This window comes from Sciurus vulgaris (genome assembly GCF_902686455.1).
Source record: "Sciurus vulgaris genome assembly, chromosome: 4".
NCBI lineage: Eukaryota > Metazoa > Chordata > Mammalia > Rodentia > Sciuridae > Sciurus > Sciurus vulgaris.
Window position 1 is genome coordinate 185095098 of NC_136464.1, and position 27106 is coordinate 185122203.

The window sequence follows — 27106 nt, forward strand, 5'->3', positions numbered from 1 at the left end:
GTGGGCTCTGAGCGGGGCTTCTCAGAAAATCCTAAGTCCCGGAGCCATGGTGGAAGGGATTTCAAAGAGGGTCCGGGGCGTCGAAGGACAGTAAAGTCCCGCCAGCTGCCCAGTTGTGGGCGGTCATTCCAAAAGTGGGGGAGTGGAGAGTGCTCGGAAGGCGCCTAACGGGCCAGGGATCCGGGGAAGTGACGCTTCCGCCCGCCCGCCCTCCGCAGAGGCTCGGTCCGGGGGAGCAGCTTTGCTCTCGGGCCCCTTTGTCTTCAAGCCGTTCCAAACTGAGCTCCAGGAGGTGACAAAGGGAGAGAGATGGTAAACGGCGCAGGCGCGGGAGCCGCCAGGGCTGCTGGGAGTGGTGGTCCTGCCGCGGGACCGTACTCAACCACCCACCCGCGCGGGCCCGTGGCCGCTGTCGGCCCAAGTGCGCATGCGCCAGGGCTTCCGCCTCGCCTGTGCTCGCCTGCTTTGCCCGCCTCCCAGGCTCTAGTAGTACGAGACCGAGAGGGGTTACCCGCTTTTGCCACGCCCCTCCTCCATCTTGATTGGTCGCTGAGGTAAGGGCTGCAAGTGGATTGGCTCCCTGGGTTGCCAGTTCTTTTCCGGTTCTTACTTATATTGCGCCGTGGGGCGGGGAAGAGTAGAGTAAGGCTAGGAGAGGCAGGAGGTGGTGTACGACAGTTGGAGTCTCTGAGGCGGTTGTCCCGCTGCCAGTCAGGTCCCGGGAGGGTCTTCAGCGGAGCAGGCCACCACCCCGTGTCTCCCGGCCGGCGTGCAGCTCCTCCCAACAGCCTCGCCACCAAGTGCCAAACTCCTAGTAAAGTTTGCGCCTTCTTGTCGCCCCCGACCCGACGGCCCCGTCGCTGTCCCCTCCGCGACCCTCGCCCCAGCGAAAGTGACGGGCAGGGCCACGCCCCCGCGCGGGCCGACATCGCGGCCCTCCGCCCCCCGGCCCGGGACGGTGAGGGGCGTGAATGCGGCGGGGGCGGGGCCGCCGCCGGGAGCGGGCGGGGGGGCGGGGCGCATGCGCGGTGCGCGCGGGGCTGAATGTTTCCCAAGTGTTTGAAACTGGTATTTGGGTTTTCCACGTTGGACAAGTGCGGCGCGGCGGGCGGCCGAGCGCGCCCTTCCCGCTGCCCGCCCCGCTCGGCTCCCCTCCCCGCCCGGCGGCGGTGGGCGGCGGCGGCCGCGGCGCTCGGCCCTCTCCCGGGTGTGTGCGCGCTCGTACGCGCGGCCCCCCGCGCCCGCCCGCCGCTTGGGAGGGGGCCTGCGCGGCCGGCGGGGCGTGCGCCCGGGAGCCTCTGCCACCGCGGCCCGCGCCCGCAGGCGCCGGGGTCCCCGCGGCCCCGGCAGATGTAGCCGCTGGCCGGGCCGGGCCGGAGCGGCGGGGGGGCGCGGGAGGGCGAGAGCTTTGCATTTTGCAGTGCTGTTTTGAGGGGGGCGGGGGGTGGAGGAAGCGGAAAGCCGCGCCGAGTCGCCGGGGACCTCCGGGGTGAACCATGTTGAGTCCTGCCAACGGGGAGCAGATCCACCTGGTGAACTATGTGGAGGATTACCTGGACTCCATCGAGTCTCTGCCTTTCGACCTGCAGAGAAACGTCTCGCTGATGCGGGAGATCGACGCGAAATACCAAGGTACGGCGGTGATGGATGGGCGGGGGCGGCCGCGTCCATCCCGCGGTCCGGGCCGCCGCGGCCGGCCGGTCCTGCAGGACCCGGAGGGAGCGGCGGCCCCTGCGGCGGCCTCGTCGGGACAGGAACAAAAGGTCTGGGAGCCTGCGATCTGCCAAGGTCCTTGTGTGCGGAGCCGGGACCCGGAGGGGGAAGGAGCGCGAGCGGCGCGCTGCAAGGCTGCGCGACCCAAGCGCTCTTTGTAGTGAAGTGATGAGGCGGGTGCTGCGGGGGAGGGGGCGCGGGGCTCCGCCGCGTCCTCGGGGAGGGGGCGCGGGCGGCGGCGCGAGCGGAGGGCTGTACGGGCGCTTCGGCTGCGGGGTGCGGGCTTGGCAGCTGCAGGGACGGCTGCGGGCCGCGGTGCCCGTGGTTCCTACCGCCGCCCGGGCCCCTCGGCGCGGTACCCCACCCGGTCCTGCATCCGAGTGTTACATAAAGTACCAGGCAGGGCCCGATCGGGGTCGCGGCCACCCCTGCCCAGCCCCCTCCGGCCCTTCCTTGGTGCTGGACACGGAGCGGGGCCGACCAGGAGGGGCGACGCCGCCGGTGTAGTTTGCGGAGGACGAGGGCTTTTCTCGGTGTGCGGTGGAAAGGAAGGAAAGGGGAGGAGCGGAGGCGGGGAAGGCGCCCATCTGTGCTGCTCGGGGGGCGCTGGCCGACTTCTGGCTTGGAGAGGAGTGTGGCAGGTGAGGGGACCTGTGGGTCCTTTCCTGCGGATCCGGCCGCCCGGAGTGGCAGAGAGGTAGAGGCTCCGTGCCCGCCGGGAATTGCTGGCTGTTAGGGAAACTTTACTGCGAGGTCAGTCAAGGCACTGGGGGTTCTGTTTTGAACGTGGATCGTTGCTCCGAGTTTACTCATGTTTACAGGGCTGCGCAGCAGGGAAACGGAAGCGTTGGAGGGGCTGCGAGGGAAGGCAAGCTTCCTTGCGACACGCGGTAGAGGCCCCTGCCGAGGAAGCGCCCCTGCGCGCTTTGCTCCAGACGTAGCTTCGCAGCGACATTTATAGGAAGTTAATTAGCATATTGCAGAATGTTCCGCCTTAGTCCCCGTGTGATTGGTCTTGGCGTCTCCGTGGAATGTCCTTATGAATCTGTTGCTTAGCGATTGGTGATCGGGCCGGATGAGGGCGGGCCTTGCGTAGTGAGTGGCATGGATCTGTTTCCGCTCTCTTTTTTTCCTCTTTCGGAGAGGGGCGGGGAGGAGGGCGGAGGTCGAGTTGATTTGAATGTCTTGGGGTCGCCAGGCCTCCCGCCTCGAATTGGGTCCCGGAGCTGAAGGGGCGGGCTGTGCTCTTCCGTAGTGCGCTTTTACTGGAGTGCGCCCGGGCTCCGCCCTCTGGACGGTGGCTCCGCATAGGCGGTGGCCCTCGGGGCGGGGCCCGCTTTCCTCTTCCCATTGGCCGGAGTCCGCCGCGACCCCTTTCCCGGCTTCGCTGGTGACTGAGCCCAGCTACTTCCGGGCGCGGGGCAATGGCGGCTCCCGGCTCGCAGGCAGCGGGTCCGGCCGCCCGCCCAGTCCCTATGGCCCGCGCTGCCGCTCTGCTGAGTCGAGGGTGCGGCTGCGCTTGACCTGGAGTCGTGAGTGACCGAGGGCCCGGGTTTTGGGGTGGTGCCCGGGTCGTGATGAACCTGCCAGCCCAGGGGTCTCGGGACCCCGAAGGGAGAGGCAGCGGGAGCGGGTTTCGGGATTCTGTGTCATCCAGGAGAGCTGTGGTGTACGCCCGCTGGAGGAACCTGCCGCGCCGCCCTCGCGGGTCCGCGTGCGCTCTGCACCGCCGAGCGCCGCCCTGTCCTGCCGCCGTGCGCGGGCTGTGGGTGTTGAGGTTCGCCGCCACCCCGGGACACTACACCAAGCCTTGCCTTTAGACTTGCAGGTCTAACCTCTTTGACGGTCTGTGCTTGGTGAGCATCAGGTGTAGACAAACCCATAGAGAGAGGTTGGTTACTTTGTAAGTGATGTTTGAGGTTGGTTGAATTATTTTCCAAGTATAAAAACACTAAATTTTTTATAAAATTTACCTTTTTTCATTATTGGACAGACCAAATTAAATTTCTACAATCTCATGTAACATTTAAGGATTCGTATATTGCTGGGACTTTGATGTGGGATATTTTTAGAAAACAGGGTCAATAGCAGTCTGAAGCTGAGCTGATGGGGCCGAAGAAGCGGTTTGTCCCGGCAGAATACCTCCTATTTAGCAGTGGTGGTGGTGTTATCATTGTTTATTGCTTTTTGTGACTTAATGATAAAGTACTTTGCTTAGAACATTTGAGAAATGAATGCCATTGTGTAGGCAGCAGATTTCTCAGTAATTTTGTGATGTTGTATTGATTTCTCTTCACCTGGATGTTAGCTGGCTTCTCCTGTAGTAGAAGTTGTATATTAATTTAAATTAGGAATATGGTAGGATTGTTCTCATCTATAAAATGCCAGTATTGTCTTTAGAAATTTGATACTAAACTAAACACAACTTTTGACACTTGCAATCCATTTAAAAATAAGTGCCATAGACTCATTTTAATAACTCATAAATAAGTTGGATCAGTTGGTTTGTTGAATTATTGAAGACTGTGAGATCATGGCATTCTACCTTTTTGGTAGCAGGATTTGCATGGTTCCTCTGGGAAATATCTTCAGAGCCTGGAATATAGTCTTTACCCTTCATTGTGCTTCTTATTGGTCTAAGTTCATGTGTTTACTCTAATACAGGTTTGTCTTTTTTTTTTTTTCCCTCCCCCTCTTGGTACTGGATTGAACCATGGGGTGCTCTATAATGAAATTACATCCCCAGCCCTTTTTATTTTGCATTTTGAAACAGGGTCTCACTAAATTGCCTGTGCTGGCTTTGAACTTGCAGTCCTCCTCCCTCAGCCTCTCAAGTGTTGGGATTACAAGTGTGTGCTACCATTCTCAGCCAGGTTTATGTCTTACAGCTAGAGAGATCCAGAAAGCATAGTGGTAATATTCTAGACATTCCCTCCAGCTCCCTCCCCTTCTCACACACTTCCTAATAGTCTAGGGTAGTTTCTGTGTTTTAAAAGACCATAAGAGGGGGCTGGGGAGAAAGCTCAGTTGGTAGAGTACTTGTCTTACAAGCACAAGGCCCTGAGTTCAATCCCTAGGACCACAAAATAAATTAATTAATTAAAAAAAAGACCACAAGAGGATTTCAGGATTGAAATGTACTATTTTTAAAAATAACTGGGGATTTCTATGTATATGAGTAGGTTTTGGGTAAGAATATATAGTTGTTTTGTTTTAACTGGATTATTTAATAACTTTGATTGCTTTAATTACATTAGACAAAATACATTTTAAAATCACAAACACTGTCATCAGCCTGTTTTTGATAATGTTTTTGAGTTTATTAACTTTGGTAGCTCTAAAAATGGAATTGCTATAAAGAGGAGATGGCAAAAGTAAAATTTACTGTTTTTGTTTTAAAACAACACTTAAGTTGTCTAGTTTAGTGTGACCAAATCATTGTTGTTTTCAGTAGTGCAGGACAACACCCTGGAAAGACTGTAAAGTAACAGATGACCGAGGGCCTTGATCGTTTAATAGTCTGGACCTGGGCCTTTTAACCCAGGCGTGACCATTGTCTAAATCTGTGTACGTTCTCTCAGAGGGTATTTTAGATGTTGATAGGTGAGAATAAACACGTTACTAGAAAAACATTTGAATACAAATGATGGAATTATAAGACATAATTATCAATTATGTTGCACTTTGTTCAACAGTAAGAAAGTCTCTGGAAAGGCCTACAGATGGTAAGATTTCTCTATGGAAAATTTGCCTTAGTCTTGTCTGTCCTTAACAGTTACTTTTTTATAGACTAGAGAATTAAATAAAAGGCTTATTTAATCAAGTGGATTTCTTCACTAGTATTTATATTTATAGCTTGAATGTGTAATTCATATTATTTTGTTTGTAGAAATCCTGAAGGAATTGGATGAGTATTATGAGAAGTTTAAACGAGAGACAGATGGTGCCCAAAAACGCCGAGTGTTACACTGCATCCAGAGAGCCCTGATCCGGAGCCAGGAGCTGGGCGATGAGAAGATTCAGATCGTGAGTCAGATGGTGGAGCTGGTGGAGAACCGGAGCAGACAAGTGGACAGTCACGTGGAACTCTTCGAGGCTCATCAGGAGATCAGCGACACCACTGGCAACAGCGGCAAAGCTGGCCAAGAGAAGGCAAAGAATGAGACGATCGCGCAGGCAGAAAAGCCCAATAACAAGCGCTCCCGGCGGCAGCGCAACAATGAGAACCGCGAGAACGCGTCTAATAATCACGACCATGATGACATCACCTCAGGAACACCCAAGGAGAAGAAAGCAAAGACCTCCAAGAAGAAAAAACGCTCCAAGGCCAAAGCAGAGAGGGAAGCATCCCCTGCAGACCTTCCCATCGACCCAAACGAGCCCACGTACTGTCTGTGCAATCAGGTCTCCTATGGAGAAATGATAGGTTGCGACAATGACGAGTGCCCCATCGAGTGGTTCCACTTCTCGTGTGTGGGACTCAATCATAAACCAAAGGGCAAGTGGTACTGTCCCAAGTGTCGGGGGGAAAATGAGAAAACGATGGACAAAGCATTGGAGAAGTCCAAAAAAGAGAGAGCCTATAACAGGTAGTTTGTGGACATTCACTAGTAGTGAGGAGAACAGAATCAGCCAGTGTATTTATTACATTGCCGCCTGCGCTGAGGTGTGAGGATGGTCAAATGTATATTTTCAAGGAATGTTGGAAAAGGCGCGTCCCCTTCATGGGGATGGCAGTGAGTCTCCTGGCCTTTTGTTTTCACTGGTACACATGTGTAAGAAGACAGTGGTCTGTGGATCAACGTTTTAGGAACTACAAATATAGGTTTGAATTAAACACTTAAGTGAGTCTCAGACTGATTTTTTGTGTGTGGGGGGGGTGACTTGGAAGCAACCTAACACATTGTGATAAGAAAAGATTTAATTTAGCTATTTTATTTTAATGAAAAATAATGTTACACTTTATGAACATTTTTTTTTTTAATTAGCCGGGTTGCTAAAGTACAGCCTACAGCAAATTTGTTTCTTGTACCATAATGTATATTCATATAACAATTCAATAACAAAGGTTTAAAGTTGGAAAATTATTTTTAAAAAGGTAAATGGTGGGGCTAGGGGTATAGCTCAGTTGTGGAGTGCCTAGCAAGCCCCAGGCCTTGAGTTTCATCCCCAGCACTGCAAAAAAAAAAAAAAAAAAAAAAAAAAAAATGAGGTGAATGGTTAAATTTTACATGGCAGATATTTTATATACTGGTCTGTTCCCAAAATGGCCATTTTTAAATGATTGAGTTCATTTTTATTAACTCCAAAAGAAGTGATCTAATCATGGAATTTAAATCACGCTTTTGCTATCATAGATCATAGTGTGGTTGTCTTTAACTTATGTCAAGTGTATAAATGTACATTTCCCAGAGATCTTGCTCTTGCTGTATTATAATTGGAAGCACAGCCTGATGCTGTTGTGAAACCAAGGTATGCTTCCTGCTGTGTGTGTGAGTTGTACAGGTGTGATGTCAAGAATAAATGAAACTTGGCCAGTTTCTTTCTCTAGCAGTATATTTAATTTTAGCCTAAGTAATTTTTAAAATTTTGTCTGAAAAATTTATACACCAGCAGTTTAGACAAAGCCTTAAGCAAATTGTGTATTAACTGTTCTCAATATTGAAGTAGAAGTTACCTAATTGCCAGCAGATAAATTCATGTCAAAAAAGAATATACATTTAGACCACAGGTCAAGAAATTACACCCATCAAATCCAGCCCACCACCTGTTTTTATATGACCTGTGAACTAAGAATGGTCTTTATGTTTTTAAATGGTTAAAAAAATTTCATGACACATGAAAATTATATGAAATTTGAATTTTAGTGTCTATAAATAAAGTTTTATTGGAACACAGCCATGTTTATTTCCTGATGTATTGTCTGTGGCTGCTTTTGTAAAATGGTAGTTGGGAAGCAGAATCAAGACTGTATGTCCAAAAAAGCCAAAGTTACTTATTTTCTGGCCTTTTGCAGAAAGTTTGCTGACCACTGACTTAGACTAGCCTCTGGTATTGATGACCTGTTCTTTCACCGCCCTTGGGAGCTTTCATTCCTAAGTGATAATGTGGTTCACTTTAGCTCGGAACATGGTAAACTCGGTTCTGCAGCCTGCTATAGAGTGTCCATGGAGCCACCACAAAGGTGAACTGAGCATCATCACTGTAAAGTTGGTGACAGCTGTGGTGTGTATCTACATTATGTAAAACAGTAAGTGTTTTTCTGATGGTTTACTTTTCTTAGTGGTACTGGGAATTAAACCCATGGGTGCTGTACCACTGAGCTTATATCCCCAGCCCTTTGTTTTGTTTTTTATTTCGAGACAGGGTTTTCTAAGTTGCCATCCTCCTGCCTCACCTCCTGAGTTCGTAGGACTGCATGCATGCATGTGCTGCTGGGCCTCGCTCTGACCATTTACTTTTGATAAACAGTTGTTGAGAACTTTACTTGTGCCAAGCAAATTCCTGTTTTCCACGAGTTTCCACTATGGAAGATTAATAGAAAAGTAAGAATTGATCATATGTTAAAATTTCAACTTTTTGCATGTTAATAGTTGAACTTTTTATACATCAATGCCCACAAATACTTAGTTGTTAACATTCTAGCCGTTATAAGAATCTTGAGTGTTTAAACTTGAAATTTACCTAAAGAAATAGTGAACAAGAATTTATGAAAATAAGTTAGAGAATTAAAATAGTTGATGAAAATTATGGCAATAAAAATAAAGAATCTTTGCTTGTGTAAAATTCTACCATAGTTTTTCACTTCCTATTGGATCCAATAATGACAATTAAGTTATAGAAGTGATGATTGAGTGGAAAGCAGTTGTTGATGGGGAGAGATGGCACGTGGGCCACACCTTGCTGTGTATCCTTTTGGGCATTTGCTTTGGAAAAAGTGGCTTACGTGTTGGTCTACAGTTTTTTACTTTTGAAATAACTTGCTTCACATAGGGTGTTTCTGAGGAGTGAGTGGGGCTGTGGGAGCAAGGACCTGGTGTGAGGCATTCACTGTTGGAATAATTTCCCTAGCTTTAATGAAGTTTCTAATGAGGACACAGGCATTTTTCCTTTAAAAAATAATGTGATACATTAAAGTCAAATTTTGTTGGAATTGACAGTCTTAAATTATGTTGATTCTAGTGGACAGTGAAGTACTCAAGTACAGGTAAGTACTTGGAACAGTCAAGATTTAGGCTTAAGATCATGATTGTCTGCAGTGGACGAATTCCCACAACCCCAGTGAGTATCAAGGAGACTCTGAGTTTGCTTTAGACAGTTGCTTCTATGTAGATGTTCAGTATTTATTTGTTGCATAAAAACTAAGCAGTTCAAATAAAGGATCTAAAATGTTCTCATGGTGATGTAATACATTTACATTTAAATTGGATAACGTGAACCTGATGGTTCAGTTCAGTGAAAGAGGCTGGGAGTGGGGCTCTCCCTGGGACTAGGAAGAGACATTGCCTCCTGACAGTGGCCTACCACGGGGACATAGCTTCTGGGGACTGGGACCTTTGCCAGTGTCCCTTCGCTGTGATTGGAGCAATGAGAGTCCTCTAGGTACCTGAGACCTTCAGTGTTTGCCAGCACTCAGTAACAAAGCATTTATCAAAGTGAAAGCCATTGCTGTGTGCTTTTTTCAGAGCAGATACTTGGTTGAAATATTCCTCTGTAGCTCACGTTCACCTGTGTTCCAGACAGAATGATTGAAAATTGCATCTGCAGTTTTAAAGCCACACTGGGCTCATCCGCTATCTAGTAACCTGTGACTCTGGAATTGCCAGCACATGTGGAGGATTTTATGGATCTTGTCTGAGTTCCTCTCTTAGTTTGTCCATTCCTCTTTAAATCTTGGAGTTCAAGCAGTTTTAGGCAGTTTGGGAATTGCTTCTGGATTTTTGTAATCTGGAAAAATTGTTCACCTGTACCTGCTTTTCTTGAGGTACTACGTGTGCTTGTCACCCTTGTTCTGAATTTGTGTAGAGAACCCAGGAGGAAAACAAATATATGTCATGTTGCTACATGAAAATAGCCTCCTGATGTTTTCCACTAGGGGCTTTGTTTTAGAATGTTTACCCAGTTTTTAATTCATGAATGCAGTTATGTGCTGTGCCCCTCAAACACAGTGAGTGTAGACACACAGGGTTGACACACAGTTGGAACGCAGACCGCATCAGGTCACTTCCTTCACCTCTGACACTCCATAGGGCCTGATTTTGTTCAGAAAGATGAGGTTGGTGTTTTTAATTTAAAATCCCAGTTCACAAAGAAGTCACTGCAAATTGAGTAACAGGTTAGCTCTTAATCTGTTGTGTTCAGTGCTTTGTCGAAGTTATCTGTCAACAAGGAAGCGCTTGCTGAGCATGTCAGCTTTAAAGGAGCATTCCTCATGTGTGCTGATAGCCAGCACTTGTCACTGCGGGCTAGACGTTGTGCTAGGCACCTTATATACTCTTATTTCATATTTTGTGGTGCTGAGGTTCAAACCCAGGGCCTTGTATGTGAGGCAAGTCGCCATCATTGAGCTACCTCCCCCCAGCCCTTGTATACTTTATGTTAATTTTGAGGGGAATTATTAGGATTTTTACCAAGTTGCCCTGGCTGACCTTGAACTTGCTATCCTCCTGCCTCAGCCTCCCTAGTAGCTGGGACTACAGGCAGGCGCTCCTGTACTTGGCTTTTTTTGTTGCTATTTCCTATGTTAAATGTATATAGCAGCCTGCCACAAAGAAGCTGCTGGTCTGGTAAGGATGTTGAGTCTCCCGTGCTGAAACTCATTTGCACGGCTGCATATGCCCTGTGTCTGCTAGGAGACCCCCTAGTGTCCAGGACTTGCTCTCTCACATTCATTGATCTTGTAAGCTGTATGGAGCTGGCCAAGTGTCTCACAGTGACCACCAACTCTGCCCTTCTCCCAGCCCTGTGGTGTAGAGAATTTATCAGCCTGTGACTGAGAAAATGGAAGACCACAGAAGAAATGTGAATGATCACAGAGGAGTAGAGCTGCAGTAGGACCCAGGATGGTGAGAGCTCAAGGTCTGCATTGCCTGCTGCCTTTGCCTGAATAAAAGGATCTTTGGAACATGAAACCCTGCACTGCCAGCCTATCCATGGATTTTTCTTGAGGGAATCAGGAAGGACACTTGCAGCAAGTTTCTTGTCTTGCCCTGTGATGGATTTCAGGACTAGTTTACCAGGGTGTTTGAAGCAGTTTGCCAGGATAGCTGCTGTCCTTGTTATCTGAGACTCGACATCTGCAGGTTTGAGTCAGCACCGGTTCCACTCATAGAGTCTAGCCCAGGGTCCCTGATCTCAGCCGTTGTCCTTATGAGCTGACAGGGCCATGATGCTGTGCACCCCACCACAGGAAGGTCAGCCACACTAACTTGTGGATGTACTTCACAAAAGCTGAAGTGCTACGCAGGCCACGGTACAAGTGATCATTTGGTCAACTGGGATTATTCTAAAAAACAAGCTGATCCTTGGTCCACACGCAGAGTGGTTGCTCCCTGTTCCTACAGCGCACAGAGAGCCATCCGCAGCTGCTGTTCTGTAGAAGATGCTATTTTCCTTTGTTCAAAATAGAAATCAGTAGAGAGACAATTTTTAGTTATAGCAGCTGTCAAAGCCATTGAAACTTCTTGTTGTCTTGCCTCTAGGCTGGACTTGGGGATAGTCAGGGAACCTAGTTCCGTCTCCTCACTATGTAGATGAGGAAACAGGCCCACAATGATGAGGTTGTGTTCTCAACCTGCTCAGTGAGGAAGGAGCTTGTGATTCTGGAGGCCGCACTGATTCTCTGGGCCAGCACCCTTCCCCAGGCCCAGCTCTTCTCAGGGTGCTACTGGTTGCATTTACCCAGGTATCAGACACTGTGGCTCCACATGGTAGACCAGAGGCCTTTAATAAGTATATGTTGAGTAAAAAAATGAACCCAAGAATTCACATTTAAAAATTAGACTCTCTAACTTTGAAGTCAGTTCTAGAAGCACCCCTGAAAGAGAATTTCGAACTGATTTGTGGGAAAAGAATGCTTTTAGGGTAAACATGTAAACCTTTTTTAGACATAGAATATTTCTGAAGTTGACACAATGTGGTTAGATTTTGATCACCCAACTCAATGTTTTTGTCATAAGATTTTGTAAAAACATGTAAAATAAATAATTGTTCACAGGGTCTGTTATTAATTTACCGATTTACAAAGGTACTTAGATAGTTTGCTGTCTCCCAAATTTGTTTATCTCACATTTAAAATAACTCGATAAGTACTTAAGTTTCCTAAGATTTAAGTGTCTTTTGATTGGCAGGAACAGTAATTGATTCTGACTATGCCTGAAGCAAAGACAAAAGTAGGAGAAAAGTCTCAGAAACCCCTGGAACCAGAGTGGCAAGGAGGACATTGCAGCAGGGAGTCTTCTCTGTACCACAGCTGTGTTGAGAACCAGTTTGGGCCCGGTGGAGACAGGTCTGCGAGGCATCCTGATGGCCCCAGGGCAGATGGTGTGCTAGACACAGCAGCTGGATCTGTCTTGGACAGTCAGGTACTATGTTTGGAGTAAACCTTTTCATTTTAAAAACCCTTGCCCTGGTAGATGTCTTGTTTCCCAAATGAATAGTTACACTGCCAGCATGGCAACCAGATTGGATCTGGCTTCATTCCTTCCCCATTACTTGGGATGTGCTCAGGGAATGGGAATTAATTTTTGTATTTGAGATAAATAAAAATTAGGTGGAAGAGGGATAATTTTAAGTATTCCTTGGTCAAAATATCTTGATGATCAAAATATCTCATTCTTCACATCATCGATTTGCTGCATAAACATGAACAATTAGAAGTTGACTAATGGTGAAGGGTTTTCACAATACAGATCTTTGATAAAGCGTCAGTCATGTGAACATGAAAATACACAGCAGTGAACATTCTGGCATTCTTCGTAGTTAATCACAGTGTGAAGGCCGACAAGGAACATCTCACTGTGCAAAAGTTGAAATCTTAGTGCAATTGAGAAGGTTTAATTCTTTAGTAAACCAAGTCGAATGCTTAAGAATAGAAAGGTGAGCCTGTGAGAACTCAGTCTACAGAAGTGAAAGTGGATTCAGCTGTACAAGGGAGGAGGAGAGCAGGATGTGAGGGTAATTATGAAGTGTTTGTGGGGTTTACTGCACATTATTCCACATTTCAAAATAGCCTAGAAAGTCCAATGTAAAATAGGCATGTTGCTCTCATTTACTAAGCTCTGACAGGACATTGGTATAATGCAGATCTTCAATGAGGTTGCAGTTCCTGCTACTGAATTTGTAGTGAAACCTAATTTTTGAAAAATAAGACAACTCAATAGGCCATAGAATAGCAAATGTAATAATAGCAAAAGCTCAAAATGGCAGGGATGCTGTACTCTACTGTGACTGTGGTGAGGGAGCAAAAGGCATGGGCAGATCTGCTCATTTCATTTCCTCACACCTGTAAAGTTACTTTGTAGTGTGACTCTCATGACAGTCTTGCATTTTTTTGATATCTGGCATCTGAAAGAAGGTATGAATGATGTTTCTAAATTTACTGGTGATGTCGTGGCACTGGAATATTTGTGGGATAAAGAACCATCCTGTTACCAAGGACATTATGTTTCCTCTTCAGAAAACGGGCACCTTGGTGTCTTAACAGCTAAGGGCTCAAGGCCAGCATTCCTTAAGAGCAGAGAAAGCTCTGGAAATAAAGATCTGTATAGTGAGGTCAGCAGATAACACTGAGGCTGTGAGTGTGCCCAGAGAACTTGCAGTCAGTGCTTGGACAGAGCCAGCTCCAGACACTAAGATTCTGATGAACTGCGAGGGAAAACACAAGAAAGTGGACTCCCTGTGTGCCAAGACAGCGAAATGGCGAACAGTTGCTGAGGAGGCGCGCGTGTGGCGAGGCCTGCTCCATCAGCGTGCCCTCCCTTCTGGCCTGCCGCCAGTGTGAGGGGACAGGTCTCCCATGGCCATCCACCTTCTCCCCCAGGGTCTTGTTCCTGGAGCTGCTAGCATAGCTACTTTTGTTTCTCTGAGGAGCTGCTAGGCTGCGAGCATACAGCTCTGGGACTTGAGGCATTCACTTGACCCACAAGAGAAGACTATTGTTCTGATGGCATCGTTGCCGTCTCTGAAGCCACTTGAACCCCAGGAACTGCCCATTCATGCAAGTCAATAAATCTGTTCCTAAGCTTGTTCAAGTTGAGTTTCTACATGGACCACATCAATCACCACTTACCCCTTCTGGTCCTATAACTTTCCCAAGACAACTGTTATCAGTGGGTCTTCTGTGAAATTAGACGTGACTCTGGTGTTTTTAATGTGCACAAATCTCCCACTTCCCCCAGCAAGTGGAGAGCCTTGTTTCCCTGGCTTTGGCTCTAATGAGCCTCTGTGCCTGCCTTCATGAGCAGAGCAGGGTGTCCAGCATCATGAGACCGCCCAGGCAGCGCTAGACCAGGTGACACAGTTTGTGACCCCCTCCTCTCTACTGGTGCCCACCCTTTGACACTGCTACCTGGATCGGCCGCACAGGTGTTCCAGCCATATCTTCAACTGACGTCCCAACTACTGCTAGTGCCAACCGCCAGACAGCCTGCACAGGTACCAAACCCATCTGACACCACATAAGCAAGACAAGCTGTGCCCACTCAGCCCTGCCCAAGTTCCAGATCCAGGAGCAAGTTAAAGGACCTTGTGTTAAGCCAAATGGGGTGGATCGTAGTGTCAGGATTGATAAGCAAAACAATAGCTACGCAAGAATGGTTCGGTTTTTTTTTTCTTCTTGCAGAATTCTGATCTTGCACAGGCATAAGTATTTCTCTATTATAGATATATTGAGATGAAATTTTAGTAAAAATTCACACTTTGTTTCTGCGACATTGCCAGAAAGGCTGTGCCCTTCCATGTTTCCACCAACCTGTATGAGATTCTTGACCTACCCTTGCCTTTGTTATCACTGGGCTTCAGGTCCTCAAGAAAAGAGAGTACACCGTTATGGGAAGCATCATGTCTCCTACCGAGAAGTCACACATTGTCCACAGACCATGCAAGGCGTGCGTATTACATAGTGTGTGGTGTGTGTGATTCTCACCTTCCTCAGTTTTCCTTATGGTATGCTACTCGTGTTGGCCATTTGTATTCTAGAATTATTCCTTTTCTTGGGGCTTGTAATGTGCAAATTTTCTCCAGGTCTGTTCCACTGATTTGTTTGTTTATCTTTGCAAGAAATCACTGATTTCATTACACTACCTTTATATTATCTTCTTTATATTGGTGGGGAAAAAATACTCAATTTCCATTAACTATTATAGATGGAATTTGGAGGAAGCCTGTATTTTTGCAGCATGAATCTTCTCATGCAGGTAGATTTCCACTTACTCTTGATCTCTTGTGGCCTTCAGTTATGTCTTGAAGCTTTCTTTTTATTTCTTAACTGGAATGTAAGATTTTAGCAGCTACCACATGTGAGTCCATTTCCCTGTGACTTGGTTCTCTTGATAGTTATTTGCATGTAATAAAAGTTAATTTTGTACATTGATCTCAGATCTGGCCACCTTGCCGAAATTTCTCCTCAGCTCTGGAAGCGTGACTCTCAGACTCTCCAGGTAGAGGCTGGTCCTCAAGCGCCATCCTGCGAGCTTCCCCCGTGACTATGGTGAGCGCGCCACGTTGTCCTCATGTCATTCCCTCACTGAATGAACGGGACTCATGAAATGGTGCTGGTGAAAAGCATGCTCAGAGCCTTGTGCTGACTTGAATGGAAATGCTTTGAGTATTTTGCCAGAGCTTACTAATGAATGCTGTTTGTCAGGTATAGGAAAGTATGCCCTAAGATTTCTAGTATTTTCAATGTATTGCTAGAAATTAGAGTTGTATTTTGTCAAAAAAAATTTTTTAAGTGGGACTGGGAGTAGGTGTGTGTGTGGATCTCTCCTTTTTAAAAAATTTAACACATTTCTAATTTTGAAAAATCTATTGTGCTATTGGGAAAACCTCATAATAATAATAATAATTATGACAGATTATTCTTTTAGTGCACTACAACATTTGATTAATAATATTTTGATTAGTAATTTTATATGTTTGAGATGGGTCTTTTTAAAAACTGTTATCTTGTTTTGGTGTCAGGATTTTATTTACCTTATAGAATGAGTTTAGAAAGTTTACCTCTTTCTTAGACTCTGGAAGCATTTATTTAACATAGGAATCATTTATTCCTAGAAGTTTACTTAGAGATAACCGGGGAAACACTAATTTTAACAATTATTCTTTGGCTCCCTTTTCAGTTAATGAAATTCCTGGTTTGCTAGTTCTACCGCTAGAGAATGTTTTTCCAAAATTTCTAATGTCTTTATGATCATATCTATGTATTTAGCCACTGATTCCCAGTCCTTCACTCTTGACATTTTTTTTTTTCTGATTTGTCTTCCAGGTCACTGATTGTCTCTTTACTTGTATCTAACACAACTAAATAGTTGTATCTATTAAACTGCATTCCCTGAATTCTTAGTTTTGGATGATTTTCTGTTGGTCTGTTTGTAATTTTCAATTCTCTGTGAAGGCTCATAATTATATTTTTTATTTTATACTATCTGGAGCCCCCTGTAGGCTTTTCTATTGTCTCTTATTTCCTCTTGATTTTTAGTATTAATTTTTAATTCAGATGTCTGGTTGCTTTTACTTCACATTAAGTGTTATTCCTTAAAATTTGTAGATAGAATTTGAGGCCTGTGATGATGTTTATTCCTTGAGAAATGTTTTGTGTTTGGAAGATGACCCAGGGCACTAGCAGTTCCAGATTCCATTGATACGATGTATAAGTGTGACTAGGATTCAAAGCTAGACTTCCCCTTCTGAGACAGCTGAATATTTTTGGTTTATCATTACTCCTAAAATGTAACCTGTGGAGTCTCAATTAAATGTATTATGAGGGTTGGGCATGGTGGCCACACCTGTAATTCCAGTGGCTTGTAAGGCTGAGACAGGAGGATCTCAAGTTCAAAGTCAGCCTCTGCAAAAGTGAGGTGCTAAGCAACTCAGACCCTGTCTCTAAATAAAATACAAAATAGGGCTGGGGATGTATCTCAGTGATTGAGTGCCTCTGAGTTCAATCCCTGATACTGCCCGCCTCGCCCCAAAAAAAGTGTGGGGGAGTGCAGGTATGGCCCAGAGACAGGGCACTTGCCTGGCATGCTTGAGGCCCTGGGTTTCATCCCTAGCACTGAAAAGGAGGGAAGGAAGGAAGATTGTGGGAACCCTTTCATCAACTGCAGTTTCGTACCTCTGGACTTGAGAAGCATTCAGAGACTATTTATCTTCCCCTTCTGGAGTATGCTGCCATCCAGTGAAAGAGCCTGAGCCACCAGGTTCACCTCTCTGGTTTGTCCTCCAGGTTGTCCCCATAATCCCCACTACCTTGTCATCTTCTTGATACCTTCTTGCTGATGGTACATTATGTTTCATCCAGCCTAGGAGCTGGAGGCTCTCTCTCTTTTTTTTTTTTTTGCCGTGCTGGGAATTGAACCCAGGGCCTTGTGCTTACAAGGCAAGCGCTCTACCAACTGAGCTATCTCCCCAGCCCTGGAGGATCTATCTTGTGTTACGGTCCATGATTACCAGAAGCCTGGTTTTTGTTTGTGTTTTTGTTGCTGATTCTCTTTGTTACTAGTATACAGGTATACAGTTGATTTTTGCATATTAATTTATAATCCATTAAACTTTCTCTAAATGTTTTCTTGGTAATTTCTCTAGATCTGCTGGAGTTAGCTGGGTGTTCAGTTATATTTGCTTGTAAACAAATAGTAATTTTGTTTCTTCCCAACTCTACTCATTTCTTTATACTGTCTTTCCCTCTGGCTGTAATGTCCGTATGAGGATGAGTACAACTGCATCCTACATGTTTTGATTTATTTTTTCCTTGTTGTTCATATTTAAATATTTTCAAATTTATTCTGTGATTTATATGTTAGCTTAACATATATTCTTCAGTGTCTAAATATGTGGAAGTTTTTAAATTATCCTTTACTATTGCTTCTTTTTAAATTAATAAATCTTATTTTTTAGAGCAGTTTTAGGTTCACAACAAAATTGAGTAGAAATTGCAGAGATGTCCCCACATATGCACAGCCTCTCCCAGTATCAACATCCTGTCCCAGAGCGGGGCACTTGTGAGCGATGAACCTGTGTTGACATGTTCTCATCATCCAAAGTCTGTAGTTTTCACTAGGTTCACTTTTCGTATTGCACAAATGCCCGATGCCATATGTCCATTCTTGCAATGTTGTATAGGAAGGTTTCACTACCCTGAGAACCCTTTGCTCTGCCAATCCCTTCTTCCCTCCCTCCCTTGATTCATTTATTTATTTTTTATACTTGGGATTGAGCTCCCTGCCCACTTTCCTTCCGAACCCTTAGAAATTTCTCATCTTTTTCATTGTCTCCATAGATGTACCTTTTCCAGGGTGTAATAGGATTGGAATTATACATTACATAACCTTTCAGATTGGCTTCTTCCGTTTAGTAAAATGCATGTCTTTTCATGGCTTGACAGCTGATTTCTTTTTAGTACTGCATAATGTTCTACCATCTGATTGTACCACAGTGTATCCACTCACCTGCTAAAGGACATCTTAGCAATTATGAAAATGGCATCCATTTTAGCAGTTGTAAATAAAGCTGCTATAAACATCTGAGTGGAGGTTTCTGTGTGGACATCAGTTCTTTTTATCATCTATTATTGATTTTTAACTTATTTGTTTTCAGGTTAGAGACTGTTCATCTATATAGTGCCAGTCTTTAGAATGTTTGTAGGACTGACCTTTGTCCTAGCAATTGTACAATTAAAAAAATAGTTGATCTATATTTAAATAATATCTTTTCCAGTCATTGCATACTGTATTAGGGTTCCGGCAAGAAATCGAAAAGCACTTCACTGAAGAGAATTTAATTAGTGATCATCAGCATAAGTATCGAGAGGGTTAAAGTAACCAACATGGGATGTGGAAGAGGTTCTGATGAAGTACAACTACAAGGAGCTGGTCCTAGCCCTAAGCCTGGAGTCAAGTAGAAGGGGAATAATGTTAACAGGGCCTGGTAAGAGCTGGGACTGTGAAGTCAATGTCTTAGTCCATTGAGGCTTCTACCGTAGCCTGGGTAATTTGCCAAGAGTAGAAAAGTACTGCTTACATTTGTGCACGCTAAGGTCATGGCACCAGCAATTTCTCATGAATGGTGCCATATGTGTGTCTTTTCATGGTGGAAGGTAAATAAACTCCTAGGCCTTTCATAAGGACACAAGTTACTTTACAGAGGCCCTACCTCTTACTACCATCTCTTGGGGGTTGGTTTTCAATATGTGTCTTGGGGTACACAGACATTCAGACCACAGCAGGTAGGATCTGCTTGGCACAACTATAGTTAAGGAGAGACAGCATTGTTACATTTTGTCACTGAGGCAGCAGAAAGAGGACAATGTGCTCTCATCTTCATAGTCCTCCATCACCTGGTAATCTATTGGTGACACCCCTTGGCTGCTTTTGGTTTGGAAGCAAATCTAAACAAAGTCTGGGAGATGCCATCCATGGGAACCAAGAATAACCAGCAAGTGTAAGTTTCTCATATGTATCCACTGAAACTAAATTATAGCTTAACTATGGGTGGGGGGCTTGGGTTGTCATTTACTGAGTTGTGTAAAGATTCTCCCTATGTGTGTGGATTTGTTAATTTCTCTTGTTTTGTGTTTATGTTTTTTATATTGAGTCCATGTTACTAGATGTATACAAGTGTAGAACTGTCATATTTCCCCCTTGATTTGAAACTTTTATCAGTATGTGGTGATCTTATTTTATCTCTAGTAATTTTTTGCCTTAAAGTCTAATTTGTCTTATGTTAATATAGGTAGCTGACTTTATTTCAATTTGTTTTTCTGTTTTTCCATTCTTCTTAATATTTTTCTGCTTATTTTAGATACACCTTGCTTAACAGCATATAGCTATGTTTTCTTTCTTTTTAAAATCCAATCTGGCATTCCTTTTTTTAATTTGATGATTTAGTCCGTTTACATTTGTTGTGATTCTGATTTGTACATTTGCATAGCATCTCATTGTATACTATTTGTATTTTTTTTCTTCCTTACTATACCATTTAAATGTCTAGTCAGGAAAAGAAAATTCTGTGTGTTTAATATAAAGGTAAATTTTTATAAAAGTGATGGAAAGATGGAGAAGCACAAAGGGGAGTATAAGGTTGCCCAAAGATTAGAAACTGGAAAATATTGTTACTACACCTAGGGTGGATAAGGCCAAAAAGAAATGGAGTTGAAGCTGCCTTCCACATATGACAGTTGCCATTGGTATTGCTGCTACAAGAAGGAGAGATGAATTCACCCTGTTTTTTAGTTTCCACCAATGCCTGCCACTGGCAGAATTTACCAGAAAGCTACATAGCAAGGAATCTGGTGTTGTACACCAACAGCAGAGAGAAGAGTTTAGGAGAATGAGTGAACAGTTAAACAAATACTATGCAGCACCCTGCTTTTTTTCTGTATATTAAAAATGCCCCATTATTCAAGTTTTATTGTTGGAAGTTAAATGCACTCTGTATTCTTTTCATGGTTACCCTTGCCATTTAACTTGCATACCTAGCAAGACCTGAGGTTAGTTAATAATATCTTTACTCTCCCTCTAGCGTTATAAAGACCAATGTATATGTATTGATTTTCAGTATTTTTATATTACATTTTTCTGTGAAATGGACATTATTATTGATTTATAGTCAATTTTTGTTTAGACTTGTGTTTACTCTTATGAATAGATTTGCTTACCATGCCTTCTTGCATCTCAGAAATTCTGAGAAAATTTTTTTCCTGCCTTAAGTACTGACTTTAGTGCTTTCTTTAATGAAAGTCTGTTGGTTTACTCTTTAAGATTCAGTCTAAAAATATGTACCTTTGATATTTATAAGGCAGTAGCTCAGGGCAAAGAATCCTAGAGTGACAGATTGGGTCTTTTTCTTTTTGGTACTGAGAATGGAACCCAGGGCCTTGTACATGCTCTACCACTGAACTGCACCCTTAGCCCTTTAATCTGATTTTGGGAGAGGGTCTTGCTAAGTTGCCCACCCTGGTCTCGAACTTGCAACTCTCCTGCCTGAGCCTCCCAAGTGGTTGGGATCACAGGTGAGCACCCTGCACTTGACTTCCCTTTGTTTTTCACTTCTACTATTACTTTAGAGAAGTCACTAGTCCACAAATCGTCCTGTTGTGTTTGAGGTGATTATTTTTTCTTGGCAGCTTTTAAGAAATATTTTCCTTTTGAATTCTTTGATTCTACTTTTATCTGATCTAATTTTGCTTTCTTTCTTTTAAGATTTTTTCTTAGTATCCAGTGAATGTCATTGACCTAAAAATTGATAGCTATCAACAGCATTAGAATACCTCCTGATTATTCTCTTTGGTATCACCATTTACAGCTCCAATTACATAGATCCTTATAATTCTTATTCTATTCTTCATGCTCTGAATCTAATTTTAAAGTATATATTTTTCTTTATCTCAACACATTGCATTCTAGAGCATTTCTCTGGCTCAGTCTTCCACACAATGAATTCTGTTGTCAAAATATCTAATCTGTTATTTATTCAGTTAATTGATTTTGGGGCTGGAGTTGTTGCTCAGTGGTAGAGTGCTTGCCTAGCATGTGTGAAGCACTGGGTTCAATTCTCAGCACCATATGTGAATAAATAAAATAAAGGTTCACTGTCAATTAAAAAATAAAAAGAAGAAGAAACCCTTTTAAGAAATTGATTTTTAAATTTCAGTTCTGTTTCTCATTTCCAACTTACTTATTTTTTTAATATATCATTGCTCTTGGACCTGTTATTGAGCGTCTCTTATTTTTAAATTATATTAAACATAGCTGTTATACAATCTTTGGTAGTTAGAATTCTTGATGTCTTTGAGGACTTTATTTTGTTCTATCTGGTTCTCACTTGTAGTACTCTATAGGAATTCTTTCGGACTCGTGTGCCTTCATTGGGGATTTGGTTTTACTTCTGTTAACTTCTCTGGTCTCTAATAAGCTGGAAATAAAGGTATGTTGAACTTTTACCACTGGGTTTCTCAAACCATATTCCTAGAATAAATTTAGACCATAAACACTCATGAAAGATGGCTTGAGTTGCCTGAAGTGCTGGTGAGTCCACTCAGTAGTGAAGACCCTTCATGGTGAAATGAAATAACCTCAGTGCTCAAGTGGAGTCCCCTCATGCTAAGTGAAATCCCCTCATGTGAAAGGTAAGGTACACTTATTCTGAAGTGAAGTCTCCTTAATGCTGAAGTGAGTCCCCATGATGCTAAAGTGAGGTTCCCTTAATGCTGAAGTGACATACACTCATGCAGAAGAGGAATCCTGTCCCTGAAGCAAGGTCACCTAAATGCTGAGGTGGAATACACTCATACCTAAGGAAGTATGCTAATTTTAAAGTGAAGTTACTTGAAGACTGAAGTCTCCTCATACTAAAGTCCCCTCATGCTGAGGTGAAATTTCTTCAATGTTGGAGTGCAGTTCCCTCATGCTGCAGGTAAGTCCCCTCACGCTGAAGTGAAATTCCCTGAATTCTGAACTGCATTCTCCTCAGTGCTGAAGTTAAATACCCTCATGCTGAAATGAAGTGTACTCATGCAGAAGAGGAATCCTTTAATGTTCAAGAGAAGTCCTCTCAATGCTGAAGGAATACGCTCACACTTCCAGATGTCTGCTGATTGAGAGGTGAAGTCCCTCATGCTGAAGGGGAATCCCCTTGTGTGAAACGAAGTCCTCTCATGATGAAGTGAAGTCCCCTTATGCTGAAATGAAGACCTCTCACACTGAAGTGAAAACTTCTTGCCAACGCAAAGTCCCCTCACACAGAAATTGAATCCTTTAACAATGAAGTGAGGTCACCTCAATACAACTGTGAAGTTTTCTCATACTGAGCTGAAACCCCTTCAATGATGAAGTGGAATCCCTTCATTCAAAAGTGAAGACCCCTAGTGCTGAAGGTAAGTCTACTAAGACTGAAGTGGAGTCCCATCATGCTTAAATAGAGTCCCCTCAGTGCTGAAGTGGAATCCCCTCATGATGGGGTGGAGTACCCTTATGCTGAACTGGAGTTCTCTCATACTGAAGTGAAATCCCCTCACACTGAACTGGAATACAGTCAATGCTAATGTGAAGTCTGCTCATGCTGATGTGATGTACCCTTATGCTGAGGTGAAGTCCCATCATGCTGAAGAGGATTCTTTTCACTGCTGAAGTGAAGTTACTTACATAAAGGGAAATGCCCTCATAATGAAGTCCCCTCAATGCTAAAGAGGATTCCCTTCAATGCTAAGTGAAATCTCATCAATGCTGAATTGGAGTCTTCTCAATGCTGAAGTGAAGTCCCTTCATGCTAAGGGTAAGTCTGCTTATGCTGAAGTAAGTCCCCTCCTGCTGAAGCAAAATCCCCTAAATGCTGAGGTGAATTCTGCTCATGCTGAAGTGGAGTACTCTCAATGGTGAAGTAAAGTAAAATGATGAGGGTCGTCATTTTAGCTGACGAAAAGTCCCCTCAGTGCTGAAGTGAACAAACTTCATGCTGAATGTAAGTCCCCAGAAGCAAAAGTGAAGTCCCCTAAGTGGTGAGGTAGAATCCCTTCAATGCTGAAGTGAAGTCCCCTAAATGCTGAAGTAGAATCCCCTCAATACTGAAGTGCAGTACCACATGCTGAAGTGGAGATCCCCTCATGCCAAAGTAGAGTACTCACAATCGTGAAGTAAAGTTCCCTCATGCAGAAGTGAAGTCCCCTTATGCTGAAGTAAAGTTATCTTAATACCGAAGTAAAGTCACCTTATGCTGAAGTGAAAACGCTCCCACTGAAGTGAAGTCCTCTCCTGGTGAAGTAAAGTCTTGTGCTGAAATGGAATCCCTTAATGCTGAAATAAAGTACCTTAGTGCTAATGTGAAGTCCCATTATGCTGATGTGAAGTCTTCAGAGCTAAAGTGAAATACCCTCCATGCTGAAATGGAATCCTTTCGTGCTGAAGTGAAGACCCCTCTTTCCGAGTGACTTCCCTGATGCTGAAGTCGAGTCTCCTCAGTGCTGAAGTAGAGTCCTTTTAATGTTGAAGTAGAATTCCCTCAATGCTGACCTGGAGTCCCCTCATGCTGAAGGTAAGTCCCCTGATGGTGAGGTGAAGTCCCCTCATACTGAAAGTAAGTCCCCTCATTGCTGGAGTCCCATTATGCTAAAGGAAAGTCTCCTCATGCTGAAGTGAAGTACCTTCAGTGCTGAAGTGGAGACCCCTCATGCTGAAGTGGAGTACTCTCGATGTTGAAATAAAGTCCCCGCATGCTGAACTGCAGTCCCCTCAATGCTGAACTGCAGTCCCCTCAACGTTGAAGTTAAGTACCCTAATGCTGAAGTGAAATCCTTCATGCTGAAGTGAAGTTACCTCTTACTGAGGTGGAATGTCCTGATGCTGACATGAAGTCCCTTCATGCTAAAGCGAAGGCCCCTCACATCGAATTAAATTCCTCTCAAATCTGAAGTGAAGTCCCCTTGTGCTCTACTGCAGTCCCCTCAGTGCTGAAGTTAAAAACCCTAGTGCTGAAGTGGAATCCCTTGCACTGAAGGGAAGTCATCTTGTGCTGAGGTGAAATACTCTGATGCTAACATGAAGTCCCCTCATGTGGAAGGTAAGTCCCCTCATGTTGAAGTGAAGGCCCTTCACACTGAAGTAAATTCTCCTCAAATCAAAGTGAAGTTCCCTCAATGCTAAAGTTAAGAACCCTAATGTTAAAGTGAAATCCCTCACACTGAAGTGAAGTTCCTTCATACTGCAGTAAAATCACCTAGTACTGAAGTTCCCCTCATGCTGAAATGAAGTACCCTAATTTGGAAGTGGAATCCCCTCATGCTGGAGTGAAGACCACTTATGCTGATGTGAAGTCTCCTCAATGCTGAAGACCCCTCATGCTAAAGTGAAACTTCCTTAATGCCGAACTGCAGTCCGCAGTGTTGAAATACCCTCATGCTGAAGGGGTCCCCTCACACTGAAGTACAGTACCCTCAATGCTGAAGTAAAGTCACCTTATGCTGAGGTGAAGTCCCCTCAATACTGAAGTGGAATCACCTTATTGCTGAAGCAGAGTCCCCTCATACTGAAGTGAAGTCCCTCATTGTTGAAGTGGAATCCCCTCAATTTTGAAGTGAGGTCTCCTTATGCAGAAGTGGAGTCCCTTTATGCTAAGGCAAATACCTCATGCTGAAATAATGTTCACTCAATGCATAAGTCAAGTCCCCCCATGCTGAACTGAAGTCTAAATGCTGAAGTGAATACCCCTCATGCTGAAGTGGGTACTGTCAATGCCGAAGTGGATTCCCCTAAATGCTGAAGTGGAGTTCCCTCATGCTGTATTGAACTCCCCTCATGCTAAAGTGGGGTCCTCTCAATTCTGAAATGAAGTCCCTTCATGCTGATGTGAATTCCTTTCATGCAGTATTAAAGCTCCCCCTCACACTGAAGTGAAGACACCTCAATGCATAAGTGAAGTTTTCTCAATGCTGAAATGAAGTCCCCTCATGCAAAAGTGGAATCCTTTAATGCTGGAGTGAAGTCATCTCAATACAAATGCAAAGTATCCTCATGCTGAGGTGAAGTCCCCTCATGCTGAAGTGAAGTCCTACCAATGCTGAAGTCCCCTCAATGCTGAAACAGAATTCCTTCATGCAAAAGTGAAGACCCTTCATGTGGAAAGTAAGTCCCCTAATGCTGAAATGAAGTCCCATAATACTTAAATGGAGTTACCTCACTGCTGAAAGGGAATCCCCTCATGCTGAAGTGGAGTCCCCTTATGCTAAAGTGAAGACCCATTATGCTTAAATGGAGTCCCCTCAGTGCTGAGGTAGAGTCCTTTTAATGCTGCAGTGAAGTTGCCTTATGCCAAAGGTTAAGTACCCTAATGCTAAACTAAAGTCCCCTCAGTGGTGAGGTGGAGTCCCTTCATTGTTAAAGTGAAACCCGTGAATGCTGATGTGAAGTCTTCTCAATGCTGAAGTGCAGTCCCCTCATGCTAACAGCAAGGCTGTTCATTCTGAAGTGGAGTTCCCTTGATGCTGAAGTGGATTCCCCTCAATACTGAAGTGGATTACCCTTATGCTGAAGTGGAGTGCTCTCAATGGTGAAGTAAATTCCCCTCATTCTGAAGTGAAATCCACTCAATTCTGAAATTGGAGTACCCATAATACTGAAGTGAAGTCCCCTCATGCTGAAGGTAAGTCCCTTCAAACTGAATTGAAATCCCCTAAATGCTGAGGTGAATTTCCCTCACACTGATGTGGAGTGCTCTCAGTGGTGAAGTAAAGTGCTCTAACCCTAAAGTGACAACCCTTATACTGAAGAAAAGTCCCTTCAATGCTGAGTGATCTTTCCCTAATGTTGGAATGAAGTTCTCTCATGCTGAAGGTAAGTCCCCTCATGCTGAAGCAAAATCCTTTCATGCCAAAGTGAAGTCCCCTCACATTGAATTGAAGTCCTCTTAATGCTGAAGTGAAGTCCCTCGTGATGAAGTGAAATACCCTCACACTGAAGTGAAGACGCCTCATGCTGAACTAGGGTATTGTCAGTGCTGAAGTGGTTTCCCATCAGTGCTGAAGTGGAGTCCTTTCAATGCTGAAGTGAAATAGCCTCAAAGGTGAAGTAAAATCCCCTCGTGCTTAAGTGAAGACCTGTATGGTGAAGGTAAGTCCCATGATGTTGAAGTAACTGCCCTCACTGCTGAAGTGGAGTACTCTTAATGCTGAAGTGAAGTCCCCTCATTGCCATCATGCTTAAGTGAAGTCCTCTAAATGCATTAGTGGAGTCCCCTCATACTTAAGTGAAGTTCTTTCAATGCTGAAGTGGGGTCTCATCATGCTGAGGTGAAGTCTGCTCATGCAGAACTGGAGTCTTTTAACACTAAAGTGAAGTACTGAGATGTCAGTACTAACGTAATGTATCCCCATGCTGAGTGAAGTCCTGTCACTATTGAGTGGAATCCCTTCATGCTGAAGTGGAGAACTATCAATGATGAAGTGGAATCCCCTCAGATCTAAAATTGCAGTACCCACAATACTGAAGTGAAGTCTACTCATGCTGAAGGGATCCTTCAGGCTGAAGCAAAATCCCCTAAATGCTGAGATGAATTCCACTCACACTGAAGTGGAGTACTCTCAATGGTGAAGTAAAGTGCCCTAATGCTATAGCGATGACCCTAATGGTTAAGAAAAGTCCCCTCAATGCTAAAGTGATCTTTCCCCAGTGTTGGAGTGAAGTTCCCT

The 27106-nt window shown here is 44.4% G+C and overlaps 1 protein-coding gene across 2 annotated transcripts; it reads left to right on the plus strand.

The window, feature by feature from the left end:
* The first annotated feature begins 636 nt into the window (after positions 1-636).
* ING1 (inhibitor of growth family member 1) lies at positions 637-13945 on the plus strand. Of its 2 annotated transcripts, XR_013763520.1 has the most exons (3): positions 637-1632; positions 5603-10791; positions 12063-13945. XR_013763520.1 is itself a non-coding variant. In XM_079138058.1 (2 exons), the coding sequence occupies exons 1-2, from the start codon at positions 1497-1499 to the stop codon at positions 6304-6306; spliced, it is 840 nt and encodes a 279-aa protein (XP_078994184.1). In that variant the 5' UTR covers positions 637-1496; the 3' UTR covers positions 6307-13945. The 2 variants fall into 2 exon arrangements, 1 of the variants encoding a protein (XP_078994184.1); XM_079138058.1 differs by having other exon boundaries at positions 5603-13945.
* The last annotated feature ends 13161 nt before the right edge of the window (positions 13946-27106 follow it).

Excerpts from the sequence above, each read along its gene's own strand:
- ING1 (XM_079138058.1), top strand. The coding sequence starts at position 1,497 with ATGTTGAGTCCTGCCAACGGGGAGCAGATCCACCTGGTGAACTATGTG. Across the intron at positions 1,633-5,602 it reads GATCGACGCGAAATACCAAG|AAATCCTGAAGGAATTGGAT; the intron begins GTACGGCGGTGA and ends TTTTGTTTGTAG.